Raw genomic sequence first — 21,703 nt, forward strand, 5'->3', positions numbered from 1 at the left:
GGCACAGTGGGGTGTATAAAAGTTCCTAACATGTACCATTTAGGTACAGATATATATATATATATTTGGTGCCAATTATACCTCTGAGGTACTAGTAAGCACTATTTGGGTGCAAAGGTGGGCTTTTTGAAAGGGTACCACCCTTTATGTTTCCCTTAATGGATACAAGATGCAACTCTCTCAGATAACGGTGAGATTGAGACAACTTGTAGTGAAACTCGTGCTGTCATAACATGATGTCAATAACGCATACACAGATATTCTGAAGTACTTTACGCTAATGATGATAGTATTGTTTGTCATAAAAAATGTCTTATATTAGAAATGAATGCATAACAGAGGTAGAGCAATGTGTTAAAGAGGACATTTCATAAGATTTTCTAAAAATATAAAATAAATCTTTGGTGTCCCCAGACTATGTATGTGAAGTTCTAGCACAAAATACCATCTAAATAATTTATTATAACATGTTAAAATTGCCACTTTGTAGGTGTGAGCAAAAATTTGTTTTTGGGTGTGTGTCCTTTGAAATGCAAATGAGCTGATCTCTGCACTAAATGGCAGTGCTGTGGTTGGATATCGCAGATTAAGGGGTGGTATTATTATCCCCTTCTGACATCACAAGGGGAGCCAAATTTCAATTACCTATTTTTTACATGCTTGCAGAGAATGCTTTACCAAAACTAAGTTACTGTTTTTTTCCCACATTTTCTAGGTTGATAGAAGCTCTGGGGACCAAATGATAGCACTTAAACATGAAAAAAGTCATATTTTCATGATATGTCCCCTTTAACAATGGGGTTTGATCATAGTGAACACACATACTGATTTGAATGCATTGTCACTTAGGCCAAGAATGCAAGTCGCTTTGGTTGAAATCCTCTTTCAGATGCATAAAATGTAATGTAAACTGTTGTAAGCACAATCTTTAAAGACATAAACTACACAAATGACACAATTATATTTACTGTAAATCTCCCAGAATCATTAATGATGTGGATTTTCAAGTAAAGACTCAAAGTGGACACAGTTTTTAATAGATATGCTTAAACAAAGATGATGCTGTACGAATGCACACATGTGAGTGTTATTTTGGCCAACAGGTGGCGATTGTGTATACCAGATCTTATAAAGAAGTCCTTATTTCACCATTCAGCTCAAGCTTTCTAATATCCATGTTTCTTTTTCTTTGTAAATCACTAAACAGAGTTTTATAAATCTTCCCCTTTTATATTGCCTATGGAAACCTGATGAATCTTAGTCATGGGTGATATTGTAGTTTCTGGTGCTTGTATGCTAGAGCATGCAGATGCATTTGCTGAATATAAATTCTTAGTCAGTGCCACAGGACTAGGTGATACATTATTCGAGTCAACAGAAATAGATGGTAAACTCGGTGGAGTTACAGGAAGGCCGAAGGGTGAGACGGGTTTGGGGACATGCAGGGTCGTATGATCTCGACAAGAGACGAAAGTCCTGGGTGTCCTTCTGAGGCATCGGCCATGTAGAACGTTCTGGAAAGCCTTCTTAAACTCCTGACTGAAGCACGGATAGATGACTGGATTGAGGCAGCTGTTGAAGTAGCCGAGCCAGAAAGTAATTTTGAAGACTGTTTCTGAGGGTCTATGAGATGGAAATATGGAGCCTTTGGACACAGGAAGAAATAAAAGAGAAATTGATTCAGGCGATATTGGGCAAGTTTCATAAAATGACCACAAGGCATTAAGGTCAAATGCCAGTGGATGTTTCATATTTTCAAAGGCTATTGCAGCCAGGCTCACTCTTTCTTCGCTTTGTGTGCTAATAATTTTCAAGTATTTTGAAAGCCTTAACTTTAAAACACAAATGACAGTACAGGTTTTTATTATTATTATTAACAAGTAGCCTACATACTAAAGCATGAATGGGCATTCCCGGTCCTGGAGGGCAACTGTCATGCAATGTAGCTCCTACCCTAATCAAACACACCTGAATGTCATTTTCAAGCAATCCTGCAACCTTTCATTATATTTTCAGGTGTGTTTCATTAGTGTTGGAGATAAACTTTACAGAACAGTAGCCCACCAGGAATGCCCACCCCTGTACTAGAGGTAACAGATGTGACCCTCGACCACAAAACCACAAGTACCAAAGTCATAAGTAACATGGGTGTGTTTGTAGTAATAGGCACATTTTGGCAAATATACATTGTATGGGTCAAAATAATCAATTTAATATGCTAAAATTAGAATATTAAGGATATATCAGGTTCCACGAAGATATTTTGAATATATTTCCTACTGAAAATATTTTTTAAATATATTTATTAGTAATGTGTGTTGTTAAAGGAACAGTATGTAGGATTGTGGCCAAAACTGGTATTGCAATAAACAACTTGTGGCTAAAGCTGGTACTGCAATCACACAACTGGTGGCCAATACACAAAATGACAACATAAACATCAGTTGAGGGGTGCAACTCCACTTTTTAAATGACAATATCCTGGCCGGACCACTGTTGTCAGTGATATAAGTATTTGAAATGCAAATTATTTCTTAATGTCTACTGACATATCAGGGCCATTTTATGAATAATTGATATAAATTTCTTACATACTGTTCCTTTGAGGACTTAATCTGGACAACTTTAAAGGCAATTTTCTATAATTTTTTTGCACACCTCAGATTCCAGATTGTAAATCGTTTGATCTCAGCCAAAAATTGTCCTATCCTAACAAATCATACATCAATGGAAAGCTTATTTATTTAAAAAAAAAGGACACTTATGACTTATGACTTATTTTTTTTTTAATTTTTGATATAGGGTACACATTGGAATATTTATTTCCCTTTCGAGGGAACTCGCGCTGCATCGCCAAAGTGACGCTTTGGGACACCTCCAGGCATGAGTGCGTCTGAATGTGTATATCAAATTCAACCAATGGTGGGGTGTGACATCATAAAAGCGACCTAAAAAACGCTCTAGCTATCTGAAATTATGGCCCTGTCCCAAATGGCGCATTTCATGTGGACTTTCGGTCTCGTGGCCTTAAATTGCACGTGCTTGCTTAGTCTATAAGTGTGTAGGGTGTCCCATCTGTCATTTTTATGCTCCGAAGTGTGCTCATCAGCGCCCCCTTGATGAGGTCTTTGGCGAAGCTCGCACTGCAGCAGGCTTCACACACTTTACCAACCCAGACGTTTTTTGTCTGTTCATGAAATAATTTTCACACATTGTTGTGATTGTTCAATTAAATAGTTAGCAAGGTTTTTACATATGAAGAGTTTCATTGCAAAACGAGATAACCACCGTTTTGTTAATTGTTCAGAAATCACGTTTTTTGGTTGTGCATTCCAATTAATTTCAATGCAACTGCAGTTGGTTTGTTTTGATTTAAACCTTCATAACTTAAAAAATACAGCTAAGTAGCACTATAAAACAAAATAATAACATGATAACATAATAATAAACATGTTTTGACAAAAATGTAAAAAAATGGATTTATCTCGTTTTGCAACGAAACTCTTCATATTTAAAAGTAATGGCTTTGCAATGTATCGCGTTACACTGTCAGTTAAGGAGCGCCATCTGATACTGTCTCATTAATACAGGCGCTGGAGCTCCCCCTTGTGTTTTTTCGAGAGATTTGCAATCATTGCGGTGATCTGAAATCATTCCAATGAGGTCAAAAGATCTTATTGCATGGTTTAATATTGTCAGCAAAAACTATTGCAAATATAATATACAGGCCAACAATAAAACCATCTAAATACCAGTGAAAATGCAAATACATCTGTAATCCATGATGCACATTTTGTTTGCTGAACTCTTGTTATTGTTTGACATACAAAAGCATCTATACTCTAGTTGTTCGTTCACAGTATGATAAAGGTTCTGTCCCTTTTCATTCTTCACTAATGTATTCAGTCTTTCTAAACAACCTCATTTATATGCAATCACAAAGGCCCGCTGAGGAAAATGGGAATGTGGTTTTCACACAATCAAGAAGAGCTACGACGTGGCGCACAGGGTCGTTTAGAAATACGAATCGGAATAAAAAACAGAAAATGAACGAATGCTTGACAGGCTAAATGTGTGCCCACCACACAGGCTAAAACCGTGTGCCCACTAAGTAGGCTACACGTTATTAATAACTAATAACATTTCTCATTTTCGGTAACTTATGGCATCTCTACAGCAAAAGTAAACATTGGTACTCACTTATAGGCAGCACTAGAAAAAATGGCAGCCAGCAGAGCACAAAACATCCCACCACGATCCCAAGAGTCTTGGCAGCCTTTTGCTCCCGCGAGAACTTAAATAAACACATGAACGCCTTGCTCGATCGCTTATTTTCTTCCTGCTGGGCCCTGCGACAGTGAATCCGCAGCATCACTTCATGTTTCCCCGTTAACCCATTCGCCTCCCTGCCTTTACTCATGGAGGAAGTCTTGTGTCTTGCTACTATGTACACCCTACAGTACATCGCCAAAATCACAGTCAGCGGCACGTAGAAGGAACAAGCAGTTGAGAAGATCGTATAACCCAATTCTTCATTAACTCTACACACAGATTCATCCTCCGGCATTGGATCTCTCCATCCGAACAGGGGGCCGACTGAAATCGCAATGGAGAGCACCCAAAGGGCCACCACCGCTGCCAGTGCTCTCCGCCCGGTGGCAAGGGAAGGATATTGTAACGGGAAACTGACCGCCACACAGCGATCCACAGAGATGACAGTGAGGCTTAGGATGGAGGCTGTGCAACACAGTACATCGACAGCCGTCCAGACGTTACATAAAGTACGCCCGAACGCCCAGTGACCCAAAGCTTCAGAAGCAGCAGAGAACGGAAGCACCACAGAGCTGAGAAGAAGATCCGCCACTGCCAGATTGGCAATGAAGTAATGCGCCATGGAGCGAAGGTGGCGATGGCATGCCACTGAGAGTATGACCAGGATGTTGCCCATCACACCAAATATCATAAAGACCAGCAGTACAAAGCCCAGGACCAGGGATTTACTAACATCAATGTCAAATGATGAAATCACACTGCAGTTCGGACAAAAGTCGGATGTTATGTTATCCTCTGCCGGAAGCACGTTGGTCATGATGTGAAGGTTCTAGATAGAAGCGGAGTTTGTGTTTCTCTTTAATGTCACATCTGATTTAGTACTCGTATTGCAGACCAAGACTGCAGAAACATGAGGTCCATATTTATGTTAAAGGCTTTTGAGTTTGATCAGGTCCCTTCCTACCAGTAATTCAATTTTGTGGACAGCCTGAAAAAAGATAACATAGATGACATTACCATTCAGATAAAGGAAGGAATGTTGCTGTGTAAGACCTTGAATTTATTTTACTGAAAAGCGTGCAGGTGTTTTGAAGTCTCAAATGCATGTATGCTGTAATAAAAAAATGCACCGTTCGTACAACAAATGCAACCCATGGTGTGTTGCCAAACAACCATGTAGAAAGCTTTTACGCTAAATGATTAAGACCAGATTTATGAACAAGCATAACAGAATCCATTCAAGAAAAAGCCATATATATATATGTAGCAACCCATTCTCACCAAAAAGCGTACAAATCGTTTCGTGTTGTTTTATTTATTGTTTTCTCATTTGTTTTCTGTTTTTTTACCATTGTTACCATCTAAAAATAACATCCTAATCCAAACCCCATCTCTAACCCCAACTCCAAGCGACCATGGCTTAAATATAGACAAAAAACATGGAGAAACCTGTATATTAAATAAAGTGCTTAAACAAATCTGAAATCTAACCCTAAACCTAAGTGAAAATGGTTTAAAAAACAGAAAACAAATGAGAAAACAATAAATAAAACGACACGAAACGATTCGCCATATACGTGAATGGGAAGGACTGGCATATCATATGCACGCAAAATCAGAATTGGGCGTATCTATTGCACGATAATTACATGCATCTTGGTGAGAATGGGTAGCAACACACACACACACACACACACACACACACACACACACACACACACACACACACACACACACACACACACACACACACACACACACACACACACACACATATATATATATACTGAAAAAAAATGTAGTAATTCAATTTACTCAATTTTTTTAAAGTAAGTGGTTGCAATCAATTTATTTAGGCTACATTAAAACAAAAAATTAGAAAGGCAAAACAAAACAAAAAACTTTTGTTTAAATGTAGCTAAAATAAATTGATTGCAACCACTACCTTAAAAAATTGAGTAAACTTAACAAATATTTTTTTTATCAGTGTATATATATAAAAGAATAAAATTGTGTATAAACTGTTACACGTACAAGAAAATTTAATTTAGTACATTGTGTGTTTTATATTACCTGTGTGCTGACTCAAAGTCATGTAAGACGTCTATCTAAAGAGCCACTTATTATAAGATACAGTAGCCAAAATCAATTGAGATGCTGTAGATAAAAGGTTTTTATATAGGACGTATTATAACACAATTTCGATATAATTTTATTATAAGCTCATAAATTGGGTTAATAAATGAGTTATTAAGTACAATACAGCAATAAATCAATGTGTTTGTATACTGTTAACTTGAAAATATATGATTTTGATGCTTAAAACCAACATAAAAAGCTTGACTGGCCTTTTGACTCAAATCCTTAAATTCAATGAGCCTTGACTTAATTTGTGACTACTTCCACAAATAGCACCGATTCAACCTAATGCTAATGGCTTTGCTGTTTATTAAGACAATCAGACACCATCCCAGCTTTTAAAAAGAAAAAATACACAAATAAATAAAATCAAATGATCAATCAAATAATTGAAGCTAGTTTAGCGGCAAATATTAACTTCGCTGTAGACACTTATTAGGCTATTTATTCGCTCACGTGTTCAACAAAAAATATGTTTTTAATCTAGTTCATAATATAGCTTAATGTAAACTGATATCGTGTATAATATGTTAACACGCATAAGCAATCGAAATCTGGAATAGCCGCTCGTGTAATTAACCGTTAACAATCCGAATAAACAAACCTTTTTGATATTAAATACTTTAAGCCATTATTTAAAACATATAAAAATATTAAAAAACACATTAAAAAACATATTTTCCAAAATAAATAATAAAAACCTACCGTCGTCCAAATCATATGCGTAATTCGTCTCGTGACCTTGAGTAGAAGAGTGACACGAGTGAAGAGATGTTGCAGTGCGTCCAAACAGTCCATACCGACAGATTCTTTTATCCTCACAGTCTCTCTCTCTCTCTCTCTCTCTCTCTCTCTCTCTCTCTCTCTCTCTCTCTCTCTCTCTCTCTCTCTCTCTCACTGTACATTTACTGCGGCACAACTTTTTGTGCACAGTCTACGGATGCTCTGCAATGCCCATGGTCTTTCACCAAATAATATGCTGACGAATTCAGTTCTCGGTTTCATTCGATTTGAATATTTAAACATGACATTTTGTGCTCGTTTATCATAATAAAAATAGTTACACAGTAGTAGTATGCTACTGTGTGTACGATAGTAAACTGTGTACATTTCCTAGGTGCTATATTAAATAATAATCAAGTATACAATTAGTAAATAAACTACTATAATTGGGCTACTATAGTTCACTTCAGTTTACTTCAATATGCCAATTCATACTCACTGTTAAGTAATTAGTTACTGTAATTGAAGTAAAGTAAGGGATTACTCTTATTTTTCCTGTAATTTAATCATAATAATTACATTTAACTTACTTCTGATGTAACTAAATACAGTGTAGCCTATAGACTAACAATTATGTTTACTGTAATACAATAGTCGATTTAACATCAAAATTTAAAGTCTTAAGGTTGAAATGCATGTTTTTTAAATATATATCCTTGTCAAAACTTTATAAGAATAATGGTAATAATCTAGTTTTCAATTCTCACTATACTGATTTCTCAAAACCCACTTTACACATACTGATGCTTGGTCAATGCAAAGGCTAAAGTAAATGTATAGACTTTTTATAGACACTCTCAGAAATAAAGGTATATATAAAGGCAATACCCTTTCAAAAGTACCCCTAAAGGGTGCACTGTAAAAAAATCTTTGCTGCCTTAAATTGTTTTGTTGAATCAACTTAACAAGTCATTTCAGCTTACTATTATTTATCTTGACAAGAGATAAGTTACAAATTATAAAATGGAAGTTGATATTCAACTATATTTTATACGATATAACATAGACTACAATAAAGTATTATGTTTATCTAGCCCTCCAACTGATTTTTGATTTATAAACCCTTACAGTCTGGTACCAAAATGTACTCTGTTAGCTAAACTACTACAGGCGAGAGAGTAGGCGAGACAGCATTCAGAGGTAAGTTTAACAATGCAAAATAAATGGTGCATGCAACAGCTAGTCAATGTAGGAGTGTGCATTGGTCATAGAGAATATCTGCATGGCTTTGCTAACCAAATCCCTGCAGAAATCCCACTCGGATCAAAGATCTATTAAGTGACAAACATGTTGAAAAATATTCGCATGAGGTCCTGATTAAGAATTACAAAATTAATATGTGAGAGGGAATAATTTGCACCCTAAAGGTTTTTTTTGCCTTCACAGTCACTGAATGGGAACATTAAGAACTTTTTTCAAACCCATAAAAAAATGAAAACTCATCTATTTCATACTCCAAATCTTCTTTTTTGATTGATTCAGCTTTTAAGAAAATGACACATTATGTGCATAACAGTTATTATTATTTCCTCATTGAGTAAATTCTTATGTCAACAAGATCTTATAAGTCATTGTGGCCTTAATTGGATTGTTATTATAAACACTGCTCATATCTATTCATGATATAGAACTTATAAGGAATAAATAATTGTAGATTCAATTATATTATTCAAGTTCATTTACATTTCTGACTCAAAACCCCCTATTTATACCATATTTTGGCAACCATTTTCATTTCTGTCACTATATAAATTAAATCTATTGAATTAGTTGCCACAAAGCTGCAGTCTCAAGGCGTGCTACGAATGTTAAGAGTCGAATGTTTGTTTCAGGATCGCTTTGGATCTAAGCCAACACCAGCAATTGCACAAACCATAAAGAATATAGAAGAAAGAAGCTGGCAGACAAGCCGACTGGATGAAAAACACATTTACAATGAAACTGTGTCATGGCTTTTAAACAGATGCCGTCCAATTGAACCATTTGAATATTGGATTTATAAAAATAGCATTGTTTATCATAAAAATTAGTTTTCTCTGTGCAATACTGATGAAGATGTAGTAGAAAGTTCTTCCTGGGTTAAATGTGTATGGTCTTGAGTTTTGTATAGTCTACCAGCAAATGAATGCAATGGTACAGGTGACAGGAGCACAAAACACTGCAGGGTTAATTGTAACATGGCCACTTTACATACAGTGCCAAGAAAAAGCATGTGAACCTTTTGGAATTTCCAACAATTTTGTCATAAAATGTGATCACGATCTTCATCTATGTCAAGACTAGTATTCAATAAAATAATGTGTCTAAAAATAATAACATAAACAATTATGGGCTGAGCAATCTGTGTTTTTGGTCTTTTCTCTTACTGTCAGAAGATGATATCCTGTGATTTGTGAAGATACTGAACAAAGAGGAATGAAAGTAGATTTCTTCATCTGTAAAAAAACCTTACAAATTACGGTGTTACTTGCAGCTGGTTGCCGGTAACTTACCGTAGATTTAAATGTATGTTACTGGCAAGAGTTTGTTCAAAGTTAAATAAATTTTAAATATTAATAAGTCTTTATCTGTACAGAATACAACTATACAAAAACAGCCTCATGCAAAGCATTCTGAGAACCAGAAATCATCATCAACCTTTTTCTGTTTTTTGCTTCAGATTTTGTTTTCCATAATGCTGTGCTTGATGCTGTTGTTTTGGTTTTACTCTGTAAAGACAAAGACTTGTGAGTGTTTCATGTTCGTTTGACTTTGAGCAGAATGTTGCCAGTAAATAACATAAATTTAAATCTACGGTAAGTTACCGGCAACCAGCTGCAAGTGTTTTTCAATTTCTAAGTTGGGTCTGTAAATTCACCAAACCCAACCTTATATTTTAATCACTGTCTTACTTAAAACAAAACCATTTTGAAACATGTCAGCAACTCCTAGTAACTAATAGCTTGGCCTGAAAAAATTTTACACAGCGGGGTTAGTTGTTACAATTAAACCTCAAGTATACTTTGATAATGAAATGAAAACAAAATGTATACAATTGATTAAAATGTTAACTGTTACAATATCAGATTGTATACAATATATTGTCTTAATTGTACAGCCCTTCATATAAAATCTATTTATATGCATTGATGCTTAATACAAGGATGGTTAGATGAACGACTATGGATGGATGAATGTGTGGATATCTATCTATTAATGGCAGACATATAAATAATATCAGTATAAAGACAGAATTTTATTGAATTATTTGGGTTTAATCAAAATTTCCTACCAGGTGTTACAACAAACCCTCTGTTTGTTAATGAACCTATGTGGTGTGTCACATATGTGGACATCACAATTTCTTGTTGTTTGCACCAAAATACTTAATTATGTGTAACTGGAACCTATTGTATGTGGACACCTGCACTGCTTCATGTTCTAAGAAAAATATTTGGTTATTATATTTATTGGTTCTTCCTAACCCCAAATAGCCTGGAAGAAAACTAAAATGCAAGCCAGACCAAAGATCGGGTCTTAATTTGCTAATATTTGTTTCCACAGAACCAAGACTCAAAAAAGTTAAAACTTATAGAACAGGACTAAATTATTTGTTCAGTCTTGGACATTTCATAGCCATAAGTTTATAAATCCTAAAAATCTCTTTTTGGTTAAGGTTTTTCTCTATTCTTGTTCCTATTTACTTGATTAATATTCAAAACTGCACCACAAGAAGAGATGGATTACAATTAGGCGTTAAATAAAATTGAGTAACACTTTACAATAAGGTTCATTAGTTAACATTAGTTTACTACAGTTAACATGAACTAATAATGAACTGCACTTATAAAGCATTTTTTTTATCTTTGTTAATATTAATTTAAACATTTACTAATTCAAATCTTGTTAACATTAGTTAATGCACTGTGAACTAACATGAACAAACCACGAACAGCTGTATTTTTACATTATTTTTATATTAACAAAGATTCACAAATACAGTAAGAAATGTATTGCTCATGGTTAGTTCATGTTAGTTAATACAATACATTAACTAATGTTCACAAATGAGACTGGATTTTCTTCTTTACCACTTAAAGTATTTTTATTCAATCTTTTATCTTATTTTGCTGGTGCCAATATAGAAAACTTTACATTATGAACATTCAAATCTATAAATCTATTGTTTATCTACAGAACATTTTAACAGATTTGTTTTTACATCAAAAAAGGATTTCCTATACATTATGACATTTTGATGAAATTTAAATCAACTCTTTGGTTCATCCTCTAACTATTAGCTTTTTATGTAGTTAAAAATATACTGATTTTGTTTTACTTTTCTTAAAGCTTATTATTGGCAGGTCTGGGAATGCATTAACAATTCATCCTGTAGAAAACCCATTTTTTATTATTTATTTTATTTTATTTATTACAAAACAAACACCTTCTGAATTTTAATCTTTGTGATTTTTTTTTTTTACAAATCATCATGTATTTTATATTTTGGATGGTTGTAAACTCATACCTTCTATTAATTTTTTTTTATTCTTAGATTTATCCAAAAATCCTTATCAAAGATATGCTGTCTTTGAAATTGTTTAAAGGATTTATTTATTAATTTAGGAGGATGCGAACCTTTGGCATGAAGAACTGTATTTCTAGGGGTTTTCTTGATGTAAAAATAATCTTTCTTTATATCTTTTGTAATTTCAAGCTCCAGAAATTTTGTTTTAATAATATTAAAATATTATGAAATTACAGTAAAAAAGGCTAACACATTATATTAGCATTCACTATTAACTAGATAGTAAGTAGCATGCATATTATAAGCGTGCTGGCTGTTGTACATACTGCCCTATGTGAAAATGTCTACCTTAATATAAAGTGTTAGCTAATAGATTGGCAGAACAGACATAGCATACACACAACATTATGCTGTAGATTAGCAAGTATTCCATTCTGTGACAGAGACAGCGCAGAAGATCTGTACTGCCCTCTAGTGGAATATATGAATCATTAAATGTAATGACGCTTGGTAGTTAACTGGCCAATTGGAAGTAAAAGAATATGTCAATTTATTTCCTTTACAAAAATGCATGGGATCACTACACCCATATCAGTTCACCTATCACCGGTTTGCTTTATACAATTATTCAAAATCTCCTTCTGAATGCGTGACACACTTATCTGATAAGGATTGTTAAATATACATAAATCACCATTAAAGAACCAGTATGTCTGTTTAATTACACCATTTAACATTTATTATTTTGTAATCTCAGAATTGTTTTACAAGTGCCCAGATGACAAACAAGAATCAAGACCAAAGTACAAAACACTCACTAGACACACCTTTGTAGACCTATTGAGGTCAGATCTATAAGAATGCCACACGCGCCTGTTTAAATGAGGGCTGATGAACAATTACATGGACCAGTTTGGTGTTATGTTAGATTATTGATTTGTTTTGTATTTCATAGCAAGTGAGTTTTATAAAAACACATTCTTCCCTGCTGAAATGTACTCTAGACTCCACCACATAATTTTTAATTGGGTTTAATGGGAACAGCCTACTGGTATAAATGGAAATATGAATGATCTCTGTGCGTCTCGACTAATAATGTGTTTGTGTGTGTGTGTGTGTGTGTGTGTGTGTGTGTGTGTGTGTGTGTGTGTGTGTGTGTGTGTGTGTGTGTGTGTGTGTGTGTGTGTGTGTGTTATATGGAAATATAGCACACCAAATAAGACCCCACAACACAGTGCATGATTACATTTTGTAATGGTTTTAATGGCAAACAGAAGGTTCGTGGCATGGAAACCATTAGCCTAGAATTTGGTTCTTGCCAGGGTTAACATATTCTTTTCTGGATTAAACCCGGTTTCATTTACACATGCAAAACATCAAAAACGTTGTTATTAACACGGAGCTTTTCGTTTCTATGGACAAGTTTTGAATACATTTGTGCGCTGGTCAGTACGCGTAGTTCTGCGCATGCGCAGCTGCCTCTGCATGAATTGAGCTGGGAGGAGTGAAGTAAGCGCGAGAGGTGCACTGATGTCAAACCTGCCATAGAAACAAAGTTTGTGCGCGTGCTGTTTCATCGCTACGGTCAGACACGAGAAGTAACATGATATTTTATTGGGAAATTTTCTGAAATTGTCACAGATATTTACGTTTTATATGGAAATAACGCTGTGTGAAAATATATTCATACTTTGGGAATAGTTATTTCGTGTTTTTTTGGTGACATCAACGCAAAACAACGCTGCTTACCTCAGCTGATACATGAACTGATACAGGTGAGTCTTAGTAATTTACCATGACAGTGTTTATTTATAGTGTAAACATATATAATTTTTAGGTTAAATTTATTATGTTTAATAATCATTTTGACATTTATTCTGGGATTTATATAATCTTACCTATAACTACATGTAATAGACACGTAGTAAATTTACTCATCATCAGCATCAAGTACTGCAAGTCACCGTTCTCTTGTTATATTATACATTATATTATCTATCTATCTATCTATCTATCTATCTATCGATCGATCTATCTATCTATCTATCTATCTATCTATCTATCTATCTATCTATCTATCTATCTATCTATCTATCTATCTATCTATCTATCTATCTATCTATCTATCTATCTATCTATCTATCTATCTATCTATCTATCTAAATAGGACTGGGCCAGAAGTTATTGTTAACCTAAGAACTGTATTTTATATAACACATGGGGATCATGCTATATTTTGTTAAATAGGACGTCATCAGCAACACTTACTAAGTGATTTGGCTTTAATATGGAAGAGCAGATTATATTAAAATAGTTAGTGTGTATTGGAGAGATGGGGGGAGGTGATTCAGCATGGTGGATTTAAATGGTTTTGTTGCCCCTGCAGGGAGTCAAAGGGGGTTTGTGGGGGCAGGTCGAGCTTGAGGATTGAAGCAATATAATAAGGGGCCAGGGGTCTCCAACCTTTTTTGAGCAAGGGCTACCACAATGGATAAAACAATCTGGAGGGCTACTTTTTTATATAGTCTGCTTAAAACTTTTTGTTTCTTGTTAATATGTCTTATCATTATTTAAAATGTAAACATACATAAAATAAGCCAAGCTATATAAAAATATAATGATGTAATAAATAAATATTAAAATCGAGGCTATTAGTGGAATGTGCTTTGGCGGGCAATTCACAGACTCCCTGCGGGCACCATGTTGGAGACCACTGATATAGGCTATGTGATAAAAAGAGAAGCCACTGTCTGTCATTTAAGAGTACTACATTGTCCAATAAGCTTATTGGTTATCATAAATCTACAAGTGAAATAGATTTCAAGTTTCTATTCTGTTTGTGTAATTCATCGCAAAATATTGATTGGTTTGTCTTTTTTGTGTGTTGTGAATCATCCTATTCTGTTTTCAACTTCATTCATACGCTGATCAAACTTTCCTTATTGAGAGTAAACAGCCTTTATTTAGTGTAAACATTGCTGTGGCAATAGATTTGGCTTTTTTATCTAATAAGCCCAGGGTGACTCACTCGTATCCCGAGCCGGTCACATGCCTAATGTAGTCAAATTCTCACTTCACCACAGCGCAGGTTCATGCACCATTTAGAGTCGATGCTTTGCAATGGCAATTGTCAAGATCTCGCTTTTAGTTACAGCAAAATTAATCCGACACTCACTTTTTTAGGCTATCACTGCAGACAGATTATCCTGGATTAAATTATTCTAGCTGTTTGTGTCTGACCCCAGCTCTCAGAAATAAGCGGCACAAGTTAAACACTGTGGCATGCAATATGGATTAAGGTGCTTATACATCAGCGCCACTTGTACTTGCATTTTATGTATTTTAATGTATTTATTTTTCATTCTTGCCTTATGTGTGCGATGGACATTAGTCTCTAAAGAACACCAGCAGGATTTTCCGTCTTGACCAGGGAATGATGCCACAGATGGCCAATTGTTTGCACAGCTTGAATGAAATGCAAGGGTCTTTTCTTTGAAGAGACTTAAGAAGTGACACTAGGATTGTGTTCGTACTTTTGTCTGTGACTGTGTAAACGTTGTGTCTGCCACTCCAGGAATTTGCATAAAGCCGACGAATTTCCTGTCAACTTTTGGCTTCACTGCATGTTTTACATTTTGTGACAAGTAATGATGTCATCGCTTTTCCTATGTGGAATCCTTATTAGTACGCATTTTTCATTTACACTCTTAAAAATACAGGTTTTTCAAAGGTTTGTCTGGATGTGTGGTTCTATAAAGAACATGAAACATCTGAAGAACCTTTCTGTTGCATTTAAAAATCTAGTTGTGGAAAATGGCTTATAAAATAGTAAAAAAGAAATTATGCTTTTAAAGAACCTTTGACTTAAAAGGTTTTTTGGACAACCAAAGTTGTTTATCTATTACCGTGAGGAACACTTTCAAAAACTTTATTTTTAAGAGTGTACAAACAAATATACTGAATATATATACTTTATAATAATTAAATATAGTATAGTGCACATCTGCCTATATCGTATGTTGAGACTATGAAAGGGTACTACTGTTCCTACACTGTAAAAAGTGAAAAGTTGGATCAACTTAAAAAATGACTTTAATTGGTAATAGCCTACAGGGCTCGAAATTGCGACTGTTTTGGTCGCATATGCGATCGAAATTTAATCTGTGCGACCTTAAAATATATTTGGGAGCATTTTTGCGACTGCCTATTTTGTTGTGTTGTGACTTGATTTAGATTGTGTATGCTGTGTGCTGTTCCAGGTTCAGCGTTTTCTCTAACATTACATAACCAATCAAATTTCACCATTAAGTTTTTGCGTTTAATGAAGAGCACAGATTGGCTAATATGAATGTCAATCATTCCTTGTTGCCATGCTACGTTGGTACGCAAAGTGCAAAAATTTGAAAAACGAACCGCGAGCATGAAGAGAACGAGACGACTACAGCCAATGTTACTACTGTATTAATTCATTTAAATGCAACTTCACCACCGGAAAATAAGGCTTAAGGTTATTGCTGCTATATTATTTAAACAGCATGTAGGTATTACTTTAGGAATCTATGCAGCAAAAAAGACCAAATTTGAAATCCTGGCCATGGGATGTCTAAAACCCAGTTGTGGTGTTTAATTTTTAATAAAATAAATCTATTAACTTATACATTGTAGTTGTGGTGCTTCATCACTTTTGATTGAGTGCGCCTGAATTTTTGCTGGTGCTCCTAACTCTTTAAAGTTGGGAGCACCAGTGCTACCAAATAAAAAATTCGTTTGAGCCCTGGCCTACCTATAAATGTATATTTTTTCAACAATTTTTTTTAATTTAAGTATTTTTCATTTAAGTATTTTATTTAAGTATTTTTAAACTTACCTAATTACTACTAGTAGACTAAAATAAATGTAAAAGCTGTCCAAACTGAAAACAACATCTTAAAATACATCAATGCCCTTTGTTTTTCCTCAAAATGCATGCCAATAATGTTTTTAGTAGTGGTGTATCAATAAACACCGATATAATATGGCCGTTAACTATTCTGAATCGCACAGCCAATATTATTCACAGCTATTTCATGTACTACGGCTTTTGATCAGTAAGTCCGTATCGATCTGAAATCACTGTTAGTTTGAATCGTTTTGACATGCATTTGAAAAAGCAACACTCGTCAAACATCATTATGCATATTCTTTATTATCATGAAAATACCTGAAAATGTTTGAAGAACAGCATAAATATGTATAAACCATTTCCTGGAGTTAGCTGCGTTTGTATGGTTCTTAGTCAACTTTTCACTTTTTACATTGTAGATCTGTAAAATAAAATTTGTGGATCCATTTTTGACCTGGACAGATCAATATTTTGTCCATTTTGCTGATTAAATCCACAAAGTGTCTGCGTATCCTCAAACACATCAGCGGGGAAACTGCCCCTGATCTGATTATTTGTTTTAGTAAAGAAACAAATGTAAAGCTTGTTTTCTCAGTATGGCATGGCTACTCTGTTTATGGGTTTAAATAGTAAATAGTGCTGTTATTATAGTGAGAGCCGTTGTGGATTCCTGGTGTGAAAAAAACATGCTGGTGTGAACGTTGCGTCTGGTTGCGTCTGGTTGCTTTGACCTTTATGAAGTCTTTTAAAGTCCCTTTTTAAACTTAGTGTTATTGTTTTATTGCCCTGACACATTTTTCAGCAGTAGCCTTGGGTCAGGTTTTATTTAATTTATTGACAAATTCCCACAAGTAATACGTAAAGAATTTGGTTGGTTGCTCTGTAAACCGAACACTTCCTCATCATCAAAAAGGTTGGAGCTTTAAAACCAGCATGGTCATTGTAAGAGCAAGTTTAAGTTACTTTCATTGTTTACTCAACATTAGTCCATTGTGTGAAGAAATCACAAGGACGGAGGAACAAATTGAAAGACGATCCATCAGCTTTAAGTATAAAATCACTCTTATAAAATAAATGAATTTATATTTAGCTTTTTTACTTTTGTAAGCACAGACATATTTATTTACTAAACGAAATTTGACTTTTTTATCCAAGAATGAATGAAGGAATGAATTCAGGCATTAAATTGGTTTAATGCTCTGAATTAGCATAAACTCCTATATGGTCCCAGTTCCAAATGTTTCAAGATCAATGTGGTGTCTTCTGAAGACCATACAATGCTTAGTGAAACCTTTGCTTCCTTGTTAGACAATATTTGAAATGGTCTAACCCTTGCCCCTGAAGGTTAATAGAAGTCAGAGTTTTACTGCTGTTTACCGAAACTACAATAATAAATCTCAGATTTTTTTGTGCTTTGTGAACGATGTGAGACTTTGGTCTAACTAGGATGGTGTTGTCTACCCTTTGACAGGTGGTAAACAATATCAAAGCTTGGACCCACTATAGCTTTTGTCTGAGAATAACCGGTTCACCAGCATTCAGTATCATGCATTTGTACTTTATACACACCCTGTACATACACAACTAAAACAATACTACTGAATTACTCAAGTTTCGAAATCACAAGTTGTTCATTGATTCACCGAAAAGATGCAAACAAAAACAAATTTCATCATCTGCTGTGTGAAATATGTGACCTAAGGGTTTGTCCTGGGACCTCTTTTGGATGTATTTAAGAATAGCCATCATTGCTATGGAGTAATGAGCAAGCGTTTGCAAAGTGCGCTGGTGCGTAACGCTGGTTCAGTGTGTGCTGTCTTCGGGAGCAGTAGCTTTGCATTAAATTTACCCTTTGCACAAGTCATGCTACGCTTTAGTATTTGTGTGACCAATTTTTAAAACAAACCTAATGGTTCCTGATCTGCTAATCATTTACTAAAGACTGCAGTGATGTCATGACATTTGTCTGCCTTTGTATGTTTTATATGAGGGTGTACATTTGCATTATTCCATTATTGATGGTATAAACATTGTAAAATCTGGTCTTTACAGATAAGGTAGGTGATACGTATGTCTACATAGGGGAGTTAAAGTGACATGTCGTACAATAGGAGGTAGGCATCATCGGTCCTAGGGCCTCCAGGGCTCCAGACTAACTTCTTTCACTAGGAGCACAGTGGCCCCCAACTAAATATTTTAGGGGCGCAAACAGAAAATTTAGGGACACATACCGTAAATCAACATGCTAACCAAATATTCACATTTCTACTAAATAATACACTGTATTACTAATAAATACTTAGATGATAGATGGAGAAAGTACAATGTGCTGTTTCAAATTCAGTGTCACATCACAAAAAAAAGGTCACATGTGCGCACATGTGCGACTGGATGTAAAATTCAGTGGCACACTCTCAAATTTTTGTGGCAAAATGCCACCATTTGGTGACGGTCTGGAGCCCTGGCCTCATTTATAAAATGCAGTGTAACCATCCTACTTTTGATCTTACGATTATTTATCAAAAATGCGTACGTGTGATTCATTAAATGAACGTACGCATAGAAAATACACATACTCCTTTCTTTCGGATATGAAATTTATAAAATATGATCTTGAACTTGTGCGCAGCTGAGCAGCTTCAGACCTCCGTCTTTAAACGATGCCTAATTAATGTCATAGACATATAAAAGAGCGCATGTCAATGTTTAAACCCAATTTCGACAGCAAGAATGGTTTATATTGCCAAAAACCTGCAGCAATCGGACAAGCAAAAGTGCGTACGTCTGCTCAGACCCTAACATGGCGCTAGGCACTTTTTCACGTCAAAGACAGTTTTTATAAATATGGACTTTGCCGTGGATTTTTGCGTATGCACACTTTACGATCAAATCTGTGCGTACAGAATGTTAACAATTAATTGATCTTCGATTAATTGTCGATAAGAATTAAATCGATAAAACTAGACAATTGTAGAAAAAGCAAGCACGTGTGTACGGCGTCTGCGCAAAACATACACAGCCGGTGAAAAAATTAAAAAACGCGGAGAAGTTAAACTATTCATGATCACAACGATGCTCGATGCCAAACACACCTGGGGCCTCATTTATCATCATTGCGTAGAAAATGTTCTATATTTGTACCTACGAATGAAATTTAGAATGTGCCTAAGTACAAAAAAATCGGGATTTATCAAACGTGCGCACGTGGTTAGTATCCGACTGTGCGGAGTGCCCGTTATGAGGCGGAGTTTTATTGTGTCTATTCGTCATTATATTTTATTACGAGATTAAATTGATGATTTTTATCAAAACACCAGCCATTGACTCATTTTACAATCCCACTAGCATGTTGTGTAGACAAAATAAAATCTTTTAATTCACGTGAGGAAGCTGGCATTTTTACGCACACTTTTATGTCATTGGCATATATGACACATGGTTTATAAATTTATATATACACTTTGTGTTTGTCTATTGTTGTGAGATCTCATTTGATGTCAAATCACAGTAGAAATCCAGTTTATTCCTACGGATTCACTTACTTTTTCTTGTATAGTGTGTTTACTCACATTTATGGCTACCCATGTCAACAACTAGAAAAATTAGTTCAGTAAGCAGTGCTAAATAAAGAGATCGCATGTTAACCCCTTCGACTCATAGCAGCTCACAGAGATCAGTTTAACAAAGGAAACACTTTGAGACGCAAGTTAGATTCAGTGCAGATGCGGTGTGTTGCTGTGTATGAGATATAATAAGTACATAATATGGCTTTCATGGATCACAGGAACACTAAAAAAAGGTGTGGACTGTATTTGTGATGCGATAAGCTACCATTGATGTTTAGTACAATGCTTTCTGTGGTTTGAATACCTGTTGTTTTGATCTTTTATCTTTGATGTTCTGCAGGTACAGAGATATGTAAGTCTGTATGAAAACCCATCATGACATCGAAGACTCTTCCTGTGTTGGAAGTCCTCATTGTTGCAGTATTGTGCCTTTATAGTAAGTTTTTTAATTAGATTGCTTTTATAGTTGACATGTATGTGCTTGATCACGCATACTGTTTCTAATATAAAAGTAATTTATAAATGCTCAGTTTAAATTATTTATTGCAAAAACTGCAATATCTTTTCATTATGTCCATGAGTTTTGCACAGGCAAACATAAAATCTATTTTTTGTATTATTGTGTTTATATTTTGTTTGTTTGTCATCTTCTCAGATCACACAAGCGCCACCGATGACATCGTCCATGCCAAGATAGGTGGCACTGCTATCTTAACATGCATTTTGCCCGACCCTGGCCTGGTCATCTCAGCCTCCCAGCATGTCATTGAGTGGGTACGTCTGGGTTACGACATCCCCATCCTCATCCAATTCGGGATTCACGACCCTCGTGTGCATCCCAACTACGATGGTGAGTATTGCAAACTTTTCGTAAGCGGTCCTACTAAACGCAAACCTATTTGGTAATTGGCTCTCCTGAGCATGTCTCGGCTTACAGCAACTGTGCTCTTTTGTGTGCTGCTGGACTTGCTGGTTTCTCCCCCTTCTTATTGCCGAGGTCCCTATTGTACCTTTGGCAGCAGGAATACAAAGGGTGCCTACAGGGAAAAGAATCTTTGAACAGGGGTTAAAATACCTTTTCTGTACCCCATCATCAAAGAGACAAAAACTCGAATATAAAATGAAACAGACTGCTGTGGTTACAGTGCAAATTTTTGTGCTGTGATAAGTTTTAAGCCCCCAGGCAGAGAACTGTAGCCCCTCGCTGTTTATGCATGTAAACGCAAGACAAAGGTGCACCTGTTGCTTGTAGAATCGCCAGGATGATGGAATGCTCACTCAGTAGGCATCAGCAAAAACTAAAAATGCAGGTTAATAGTATAATAGCAGTGCACCTATTTTTAACAATCTAGAACTTTCAAAACTGAATGCCACGGCATATTAATTTTATTCACACTTGTGACCCTAGACCACAAAACCAGTCATACGGGTAAATTTTTTAAATAATTAAGCTTTGCATTAAAGGATTAGTCAATTTTCTTAAAAAAATCCAGAAAATGTTCTCACCACTATGTTTTCCAAAATGTTGATGTCTTTCTTTGTTAAGTCGAGAAG

At 35.2% G+C, this 21,703-nt stretch overlaps 2 protein-coding genes across 5 annotated transcripts in view; one reads left to right on the forward strand and one right to left on the reverse strand.

The window, feature by feature from the left end:
- Positions 1 to 1,015: 1,015 nt before the first annotated feature.
- On the reverse strand, positions 1,016 to 5,248 carry adra1ab (adrenoceptor alpha 1Ab). Its single transcript, XM_055208763.2, has 2 exons — positions 4,201 to 5,248; positions 1,016 to 1,645 (listed from the first exon to the last, which is right to left on the reverse strand). The coding sequence occupies exons 1-2, from the start codon at positions 5,087 to 5,089 to the stop codon at positions 1,212 to 1,214; spliced, it is 1,323 nt and encodes a 440-aa protein (XP_055064738.2). The 5' UTR covers positions 5,090 to 5,248; the 3' UTR covers positions 1,016 to 1,211.
- A 7,969-nt stretch (positions 5,249 to 13,217) lies between these two features.
- The window catches only part of igsf9a (immunoglobulin superfamily, member 9a), a 32,275-nt gene continuing 23,789 nt past the window's right edge, over positions 13,218 to 21,703 (forward strand). For all 4 annotated transcript variants that reach the window (XM_055208755.2, XM_055208757.2, XM_055208754.2 and 1 more), the window contains exons 1-3: positions 13,218 to 13,476; positions 20,490 to 20,585; positions 20,805 to 20,999. In XM_055208755.2, the coding sequence (XP_055064730.2) occupies positions 20,525 to 20,585; positions 20,805 to 20,999 (256 nt within the window). In that variant the 5' untranslated portion in view covers positions 13,218 to 13,476; positions 20,490 to 20,524. The remainder of the gene's footprint in view (positions 13,477 to 20,489; positions 20,586 to 20,804; positions 21,000 to 21,703) is intronic.

Source organism: Misgurnus anguillicaudatus, chromosome 12 (assembly GCF_027580225.2).
Source record: "Misgurnus anguillicaudatus chromosome 12, ASM2758022v2, whole genome shotgun sequence".
NCBI lineage: Eukaryota > Metazoa > Chordata > Actinopteri > Cypriniformes > Cobitidae > Misgurnus > Misgurnus anguillicaudatus.

Excerpts from the sequence above, each read along its gene's own strand:
- adra1ab (XM_055208763.2), bottom strand. The coding sequence starts at position 5,089 with ATGACCAACGTGCTTCCGGCAGAGGATAACATAACATCCGACTTTTGT. Across the intron at positions 1,646-4,200 it reads TTTTCTAGTGCTGCCTATAA|GCTCCATATTTCCATCTCAT; the intron begins GTGAGTACCAAT and ends CTGTGTCCAAAG.